Source organism: Pteropus alecto, unplaced genomic scaffold (genome assembly GCF_000325575.1).
Source record: "Pteropus alecto unplaced genomic scaffold, ASM32557v1 scaffold45, whole genome shotgun sequence".
Lineage (NCBI taxonomy): Eukaryota > Metazoa > Chordata > Mammalia > Chiroptera > Pteropodidae > Pteropus > Pteropus alecto.
In genome coordinates, this window is record NW_006442491.1 from 4,462,458 (window position 1) to 4,472,379 (window position 9,922).

At 35.5% G+C, this 9,922-nt stretch overlaps 2 protein-coding genes across 3 annotated transcripts in view; both read right to left on the reverse strand.

Moving 5' to 3' along the window:
* The window catches only part of KAT14 (lysine acetyltransferase 14), a 29,280-nt gene extending 20,747 nt beyond the window's left edge, over window positions 1-8,533 (reverse strand). Inside the window, exons 1-3 of one of the 2 annotated variants that reach the window (XM_006921562.3) lie at window positions 8,233-8,533; window positions 6,268-6,386; window positions 4,548-4,669 (exon numbers count right to left, since the gene is read on the reverse strand). In XM_006921562.3, coding sequence (XP_006921624.1) covers window positions 4,548-4,669; window positions 6,268-6,386; window positions 8,233-8,491 — 500 coding nt within the window. In that variant the 5' untranslated portion in view covers window positions 8,492-8,533. Of the gene's footprint in view, window positions 1-4,547; window positions 4,693-6,267; window positions 6,387-8,232 lie in introns of both variants that reach the window. The other variant, XM_015597284.2, reaches the window with a different exon arrangement.
* A 136-nt stretch (window positions 8,534-8,669) lies between these two features.
* Window positions 8,670-9,922, reverse strand: part of PET117 (PET117 homolog) — a 3,853-nt gene continuing 2,600 nt past the window's right edge. Inside the window, exon 2 of the mRNA XM_006921561.3 lies at window positions 8,670-8,936. Coding sequence (XP_006921623.1) covers window positions 8,790-8,936 — 147 coding nt within the window. The 3' untranslated portion in view covers window positions 8,670-8,789. The remainder of the gene's footprint in view (window positions 8,937-9,922) is intronic.

Sequence of the window (9,922 nt, forward strand, 5' to 3'; positions counted from 1 at the left end):
CATTTTACCCAAGGTGTCAAATGCATCTCTAGTCTGCTCCTATTGGCCTTTAGCAGTAGAGTGAGAATAAAACTACATAGTATGTTCCATAAACACAGAGTTGATCCTCGGAGGAATACAAAACTTTGGCAAAAGAAAAAGGCGAGCATTTCAAAATCACTACACAAGAGAGTATGTAACAAAAATTTTAAATATGTAAAATTTCAACTATTCAGTTCCCTGTCAAAAATTCTTTTAAAGGCAACTGTTCTACTTCCACCCTGAAAACATAAGTCAATTACCAGAAATCCTAAAAAAGTCATTCATAAAAAGGCTAGTGTAACTGTTGGAAAATATTGCTAGGGAAGCGAAAGGAAAATACTTTCTTAGGAACAAATATGTACTAGAGAACACATTAAAACCAAAAAAGTCAACTTTAATAGACATAAGCACTACCTGAGATGGGGCAAACGACACCATAGCTTCTAGCCTCAGTGTTTTCATCCCAGAGGACCTCTCCCCCATTTGTAACTTTTTCTAACCTTTCCAAGCCCCCTCCTCTTGCCCAAAGGATATACCAATGAGGAAGCCATCCACTTGCTTTCTCACACAATGTGTATGTTAGTCCAGTTGGTGGTGTCCCATGGGTCCCTTAGGCTCTATTTGTTCACTTCTCTTTGATCTTTTTCTGTTCCTCAGACGTGATAATTCCCATTGTCCTATCCTCAAGTTCACCGAATCTTTCTTTTGCCTACTCAGATCTGTCTTTGAACCTCTCTGGTGAATTATTCATGGCAGTTATTGTACTTTCCAGCTCCAGAATTTCTTCTTTTCAAGTTTTCTATCTCTTTGTTGTATTTTTATTTTGTTTATACATCATTTTCTTGACTTTCTACACATCTTCCTTTAGTTCTTTGACCCTACTTAAGGCTATTTTAAAGTCTTTATCTAGTAGATTCACCATTAGGTCTTTTTCAGGAATGATTTCTGTTGGTTAACTTTTTTTCCTTTGAATAGGCCTACTTTGCTCTTTGTATTTTTTTCTAATTTTGTTGTTGTTGTTGTTGAAAATTAGACATTTGAATTTAATAACGTAGTAATTCTGGAAATTATATTCTCTTCCTTCCCCAGAGTTTATGGGTTTTATTCTTTTGATTGTTGTAGGTTGTCCCCCTGTGCCAAAGATCAGCCTGAGTTGTATAAACTTAAGGTTTTCTCAGGTCATTTCTGAGCCTGTGCCTTCTCCTGAGCATGTGTGGTGACCTTCTAATATCCCCTGTGTGTAGTTGCTTTTGAATATCTTAGTCTTCAATGTCTGGCCCCCAAAAGAGAACAAAGAAAAATGAAGAGGGGAGAGGAAGGTGCCAACCTGTTAAATCTCCTTAAAGTTGGTTCAGGCAGAGGGGCAGGGGTTTGCAACAATGGGGGAGGTGCAACAATAGTGCTGCCCACCTCTTTGTCTGCACCTCTTGTGATGAGAAGCAGTAATCAGTGATCAGAGCACAGACCCCAATGTTTAGAGCAGAGTGTCCTTTCTGTTCACCCTGGCTCCCAGAGCTGTGCGCAAGCTGCTTTGGGAACATGCCAGGAGGCTAAAAGGTGTGGGATAGGCAAAAGCTACTAGGCTAAGTTTAAATTGATGAAATTAACAGTAAGTAAGTCTTCAATAGACTCCAGAAATCCAAAATAGTTACTTAAGACAGATTCTGCAATTGCAAATTTTGTCTAGGTCTGGAGACAGATTTCTGGTGCTTCCTACTCTGCTATCTTCTGAGAATCCTTGTCATATAATTTTTCGAATTTTAAAACTATGAATGTGTTGTATCATATTTCATCAACTATAAGAGCCATTGAGTTTAAGATATGTCATTTCATGTACAAAAAAATAATAATAAAACTATCAAATTTTGACACGCCATCACTTGTAAGATATTTCCAGTGGTCAGAGAAACCAGCATTTGAAATAGCATGCATCTTAAAATCAATTAAATATAGTAACACAAAAAGTGTTCAAACTATCCTTCGCCAATCAGTTATCTCTTCCAGAAGAATTCAAGGCTGGGATTCTAAAAGCAAATTAAGTGATCACACATAAAATAGCAACTAAAGTGTAGTAATTAATAAAGCTTTTGTATACTTTTTGTTTCTACAATAGGTATATAGTTATTTAGGTTAGCCCTAAATAATCTTTTTCATGCTTAAACTTTGATAAAAAAAAATTAAAAGCATAAAAGCAAAACTTGTAAGTATCTGAAAGAAAATGTATTCAAACTTAGAACGTTATTACACAGTACACTATTCTCTTAGCTGCTATGGCAAATGAGAAATAGTTATTATTGTCGAGAATTTAAAATATGTTCTATGAATAGCAGAATTAAAATCTTTAGTAGCTATAAAAAAGTATGACTGTAAATGTTCTGTGCAGCCTGCTTCTCTGGTATGCAGTCATTCGGTATATGTTCATACACAGAGATGTTGCAGTGACCACCAATCACTGATGTTTAAAGCAGAGTTCCCAAAGTGAAGGTTAGCACTGGGCAGGAATCTGAGTGACAAGGTCACGAAGTAATTTTTAATTCTCTTTCAATCCTGGTTAGATCAAGGAGAAAGTTTGTTGCTTGAAATTCTTACTAACACATGCAGTCTCCTTTTTTTTTAATCAAGAAAGAGGGCCTCAGACTGCCTCTATAGGCCATGGAATCCAGCTACAACTTAATGGCACTGTTTTATTTTTAGTGCATTTATTTTTATAGTTTCATTCTATTTACGGCAAATAATAAGAGTTTTTCACCTACCAGAGTGGTGTGAAATTTCTTTTTAAAGTGAATGTATTTTTTTAAATGACTTGATTTAAATAAGTAAATGATAATTCAAGTGATACACTAATATGGCCAAAACCACTAATTTAATGGTTAAACTACACAGCAGCTGGAGAGTAATTAATGCCTTTCAGTAGAAGTATTAAAGAGAAAAGCTTTAGCTGATTCTTCTCAGAACAGGCTGTAGAAATGAATAAATGAAACTAAAAAACTTCTGTTAAAATAATGGCGACATTCTTAAAAATAGGCAATTTAAATCCAATTTCTTTCAGAAGACAATCCATTAAACAAAACAGCACTGAAAGATCATGAAAACATTCCAAGATCTAATTTTATCAGTTTTTTCCCTTTCTTGTCCCTTACAAATGGGGTATATTAAGTTCCACAAATACTGCTAAATCATTAAACTAAGACAACAGATTTCCTTTCTTTGAGAAAAAGAATGAGTTATACTGTCATTTCTTTTCTTAGTACCACTAAAATACTCAAGAACAAAAATAACTCCTTTGTAAAAATGTACTAAATTTTTTCTATTTTTTCCTCACAGCTAGCCTTCAGAAAGTCACACCTCCTTTCAAATGCCCTCCCTGATTTCTTAGCAGTATTAGCAGAGCTGTGACTTCTCAGCATCCAAGGAAACAGAGGCTGCAGTGAGTTCAGAGTGAGGATAGGTACAAACTCCCTGCTCTGACCTGATGTGATTAGAGCCTTTATCTTGTCTACACTGACACAATATGCAAGATTTATGAATCTCATAGAGGATTTCAGATGGCAATTAATAATCAGAATCTCCAGACAGAAAGAAATCTAACTATGGGTAGTGAACACACAAGCAATATATATATACGCCTTACTGTTGAATTGTACACCTGAAACTGGATTTCATTAACCAATGTCACCATAAAAAAAAAAATCAGAATCTCCAATACAATTCACCAATGCAGTTGCAAACTCACTAATCCCTAAATAGCAATAAAGATATCAATAACGATCTTATTAGATCCATGTGGACCTTTAGTTAAAACATATGGTCTCAATGTCTGTGCACTGGAATCCCTAAGTCTGATGAACCAAAGCAGCCACCAAGGAGGGGTGCACTCAGCAACAAAATCAAAGCATTATGATGAAAAAAAGAATGAATGAATAAGCCATATGTGTATTAATGTACCTTGACTGTACTAAGCACTGTAGTACCAAAAGGTATAAAACAGTTTCTCCCTTCAGTTAATGAAAACAAATACTAATAACATAAGACTGTTAATGAAGAGCAATTAAAATGAATGCAGTTATTAACTGCCATAATTTTTCTTCTTCTGATCTCCCATAAGGCACTAATTTTAAAAGGACATAATAATGCTATCTCCTGAAATGAAATAGTTACTTATCCAACTATCAAAGAGCCTCATTTAATCAAACACTATTTTTTTACATTCTACAAAACTCTTCGAAATCTCTTCACGCTCTGTAGAAACCAACAGCTTCCTCTGGAAGTAGGATGAGTGAAGTATGAAAATCTATACTTTTAATAGTATACACTTCCATTTTGATTTTTTTATAAAGAAGTTTTTTAACTTAAAAAGTAACAAGATTTTCTGGATTACAAAATTCTCTGTAATTGCCATAAGGAAATGCATACTCTAATTCTCTACAGGGCTGCATTAGGCTGTCTCAAATCTTATATACTCTGTTCTTTGCATCTTTGTTCTTTGCATCTTTGTTCAAGTGTAAGATTTTTTAAAATCACGTTACCTATTTCCTAGTAAAAAAGTCCAATGTTTCTCAATAAAAGCACAGATATCTTCTTTCCACCTGAAATAACCTTGACGTCCACTTCCTTCCAGAGACAAGTTGTACATTGCCAACATGACAACCTGAAACACAAACGAAACAAGGGCTGGGAGAAAGGCATGATTAAGGGTTAATCTTTAGGGAGAAACATTTGTTGTTTTATATTCTGGGTAGTAATGCTGGGGAACAGAGGGGAAAAAAGGAAGAATATCTTGAAATATTCTCAGTATAGAATTTTGCTTCCCTTTTTGCTTTCAGATGAATATCACTAATCCACTTAATGTGTACAGTTGTTCCTTACATGTTACATATGTAGAGCTGATGTGTTGTTGAACTGATATGATAAATAACCACTGCCCTAAGTAACCACCTCCCCCATCCCAGTATCCCTCCATCCTACACAATGCAGCACTAAATAAGGTGTTAACTACTGGCCATCAAGGAGGCCTCCAGGTGCCTACTCCAGCCAGCATCTTCTGACAGTGCTAACCTAAATTAAAATTTTTGAAAATCACCCCCACGTATATATTTTTCTAAGCTCTTAAAATAATGTGAGACACCACCTATTCAGTATTTAACCATTTTTAGCTGTGAAAATCTGTCTTCAAATGAAATCAATATTAGACAGGGGCAGGGACCCGAAAGGCCTTGCTGCTCAGCCCATTCTCAGAGGGCTCCAGAGCTCAATGTGAAAACTCTTAATCTAGTCCAACCTGGTTATTTTATAGGTAATAAATTCATGGCCCCAAATTGGTATTTGCCAGACATATAAATAACACGTCTGAGTCCAAAGCATTAACTCCTCAATGATCCCATGGAAAGATCTATGACTCAGGTAATTCTGACGATTCCACTAACTGAGTTTCAATTTCGCCCATCCTTAAACTTGTAAAACCTGCTGATGGTTTAACAAATAATTAACCCATGAACAGATTTTTCAAATTCTTCCACTTATTTCTGCATCAGGTCTACATCAGCCAATAAGCATCCTTTAAACAGTTATTGTCCATGGGGAACTACTGTTTAATGGATATAGAGTTTCATTTTGGGAAGGTAAGAAAGTTCTGAAAATGTCTCCTGGCCTAAAATGGTGCCTGATTCATCACAAGCACTCAATATCTGTTGAATGAATAAATATAAGATATAGTATGTATAATTCATTCCTTTTTAGAACTTAAAGACTATACATACATTGTGCCTACCACAGACATAGTAATACAAAACCAAAACCAAAAAAAATTAATACAACCTAAGATCAGTAAAAAGCTATTGTTCAGACTACATGGAAAGAATAAGGATGTTGGTATTAAAGACGGTTAAAAGTGGACATATTCATCAAACAAAAAATAGTCAAACATGTTTGAGTTCAAATGCAGAAAAGCTAAATTATCCCTCCCCACTGATGGAGACTCGATGCAGTCAGCCACATTTTCAATTAAGTTTGGTATTATACATAAATAAAATTCTGTGTGTGAAGTTTTCAAGAATCTCGAACTCAATTCACTAAGTTAGCAGTGAGTACCAAGTACTCTATTCACCATACACTCAGTATACAATTTTCATTGTGAAACAGTGGCCTTGAAGACAACTCAAAAGTGCTACGTATGTTCCTCTTTATATATTCCAATAAATTCCTTGGGTGACCATCCTCATGAATTCTACAGGAAGAGATTTTACTCACTTGCTGCCATGTAAGCTTCAGCCTTTCATACTGCTCCTTGCCATCTTCTGAGCAATCAGAACAAGTAAACCTAAAAAAATTATCACCCTTAAGGTAACTGAGCTGTTCCCTCAGCTGACCTAGGAGAAAAACAAAAAGGCATATTATAGGTTTATCTAGAGCAGCAGTAACCCAAAAGTTTAATTCATCAACCTGATTTTCCAAGTTTTTCATGCTGTTTTTCCTTTTTTGAGCCAGTCCATAGCAGGAAACAGGTGGGAGAGGAAACAGAGAAGAAAAGTTTTTATTCTTTCAGTATCAAGTGTATGCTCAGCAAGATGAGTGGTTCCCTAATTTTTAGGAGAAAAACACTAGGAAAAGCAGGTATTATTGCTCTCACTGGTTTTTCCAACTGTTAACATTCCTGTCTCTTATAGGTCTCTCCACATGTCCTTTCAAAAACTATCTGAGCTCCCAGAGAGTGTCGGGCACTAGGCTAGAAAATACAACACCCAAGACAGGCATAGTGCCTGCTCTCGGCAGTTAACAAATTCTGTAAGGGAAACATGAGAAAATAGATAATCACAACAGCACAGTACTTCTCCACCCTCACTGTGCATCAGAATTACCCAGGGAGTTGTTGGAATATGCCTTGGCCTACCCTACATGAAATGAATCAATCTCTGAGGTGGGGCCTGGGTCAGGTCTCTGTATTTTTTAAAGTTCCCCAGGTGATGCTGATGCTCTGGAAGAAATGAAAACCACTGCAGTGGAAGATGACAGATGATAAGGGCAATGTGAGGACACATAAAAGTGGTACCCAATCCATATTAAAAAGATAGAAGAGCTAGAAACAGTGAATTCTACAGAATGATTAAAATTGGCCAGAGGAAGAGAGGTGTTTGTGTGTATGGAGTGCATGGAGGCTATAGAGATGCATATTAGAGAGGAAATTAAAATGTGCTAAGTCATAGGGATAAGACTGGTTTGTGGGGAATTAAAAGCTCATACTAACTGCAAAGTTTAAAAGAGGCTAAAGAAGTTAGCAGGGGCCGATCATAAAGGGCAGTTTAAAATGGATCCTGTGAGGACAAGAAGAAAGCCAGTGAGATTTCTAGGCAAGACCCTGAGTAATAGAAACACCTTAGAAACAAAACTACCTAATATGTCATAAATTCTAGGTTTGTTTTCTGTGAAAAAGTTATTAGTAGTAACTATTAATTTGAGTAGTGGAATCTTAATTAAAACATTTCCACATACTAGAAAAATGACCCACTTTACAATTATATATTAGTGTAAATATTTCTCTGACCTAGTTACAAATTCTATCATTCAAAGATTCCTCTAGTATGTATATCTCTACTGGTCTCCGCCTAATGGAAAAATCCTGTTTTGGTAAGACTCAAGATAACTGACAAAGCATACTCTTCCTTGAGAACTAAGAAGGTAGCAGTTGAAAAGACTGAAAGACTTAACAGGGAAGAATATGTATGTTATCTCTAGTCAGCTGATCAAAGAGGCCAACAAGCAGAACACAAGAATAGTCTTAGAAAAAGAGCACCAAACACCTTTAATTTGCTAATTCTGACCTTACTTCAGCATATAACAGCAGTTTTCCATGTAAGTTAAATATTAAGAGTAATTTTTATGAATGTGAACTTTAATTCTGCACTGGGCCTAAAATTTGGCCCCAAATTCTTAACATGATTTTGTTAGAAAAATCTGGCTATTTAAGTAACACAGGATTTCCAATTTTCTAATTTGTATTGGGTTATCATCAAGAATGTTAATTTAACAACATGATAGAGGTTGACAAAAATTTTTATTAGTACAAATATCTCAAATAAATTTGTAGTTAATCAACTAAACTACAAATAAATAATTATCTTTTTATTTAGGTCTATTTTACATTCATGTTTCTTTCACAGGTTAGAAAAACAAACCACATAGGAATTGGCAAATCAAAGGAATTGAGAAGCTCCTTACTGGCCGGTATCCATTTCTGGCACTTGTCACAGAAGTAGGACAGCTGCTCCTCCATCCAAGAAACATCTCCTTCATCACTGTTGAGGGAATCCCCACTCTGATCATGAGACAAGTCCACTGATGCCTGGTCCTCTGATTCAACAATCAGGAGAGTCTCCCCCTCCACTTCACCCTCCTCCAGTCCTTCTGAGGTAGATGTTCTCGTGGCTTCATCATCATGGCGACTTATCAAACTACTCAGGTGGATGTTACTATCCATCCCTTCCTTCTCACACGGTCAGAAGTGCTTTTTGTTACAATCCTAAGCTCTGGACACCAACCTTAAAGGAGCTTCTATCTGGATTACACAAACAGAAACTTTTCAGAAGAGTGCCACTTCTCTGCTCAGAAATAAAGAATTTTTAAAGCAATAATTTAGAATATATGATCTACTGTTCTTTTACGTGACGGTGTTTAAAAGGACAAAGACAAATAAAAGAGTGAAGATCTCACTAAGCTATTTTCCATCAACACACTCAACACTATCTGTCTCATCAATAGTTCACATTCATTTCAAGTCATGTTTTTTGAGATCCTTTGCCAATAACATCTTCTCTTTCTGTTTCAAGTTTCTCAGTCAAAATAATCTGTTCTCCCAAAAGACGAATGTTTTCTTTTTTCCGAATTTGCCTCTCAATGTCTCTGATCACTCCGTCACGAAGCCTCTAAAAACATAAGAAACAGATTTCAGTAACACTCTGAACAGGTGGTTCCCATCCTTGTGCCATTCAAGTCCAAATAACAGTGTTACCAAAATATACTTGAAACTTTCAGATTCCAAATACCCAATTACTATTTTAACTTTCTGTACAAATGTAAAATGTAATAAAGGTGTCATCAGATCAATTTGGTAGTATGCTATAATGTCATCATTTAAATGATTACTTACCATATTTTAAGAAATTCCTAAACATTTAGTATAGAAGACTTAATTGGAAATAACAATTAAAAGAGAAAAAAATTGACACTATGCTGAATTTTAAAAGGAGTTTAAATGATATATGACGCTTTAAAAGTTTGACAAGAGTTACTACAGTAACTCTGTAATCTACTTTCATGTTAGCAATTATCTTAGCTAAATAATAAACATCAAAAAAAGATTACTAAAATTTGAACAAGCTGTAAAGTGCATGCAAGAAAGTAAAGAATCTAGCTTCTACTAGTACATAAAAAGTAAAAATTATACAGGATTACTAATCTAGTACATAACAAAGAGAGAAAGGGGGAAAAAAAAGAATATTACTACCAGAAGAAAAAATAAAAGGCCCATCAATGGTAGTTACTTTGACAAGCACTAAAGACACATAAAAAATTCCAGAACATGGACCTGGCACCTAAGATGAGACTTTTTAAAGTGTCAATTCAGTCATTACTAATAACTAACATTTTATAGTGTACAGGCTACAAAATGCTCTAATAAGTTTTTAACAGTAGCCCCGTGAGGCAGAATTGATGGGGATAGGGCCCAGGGTCTGGGTATCTTTTTTAATTATTATTATGTCTTTTTAAAAGACTCACAAAGTACCTACTTGCAGTACCTCCTACAGGCCTAGAGCTTATTCCCTATAATGGGGGAGTAGAGAAATTTGAGTCCTGAGACTAATAACTCAACTGAGAGCCAACTTTCTTGATCCCTGCACTGTTGGCAAGA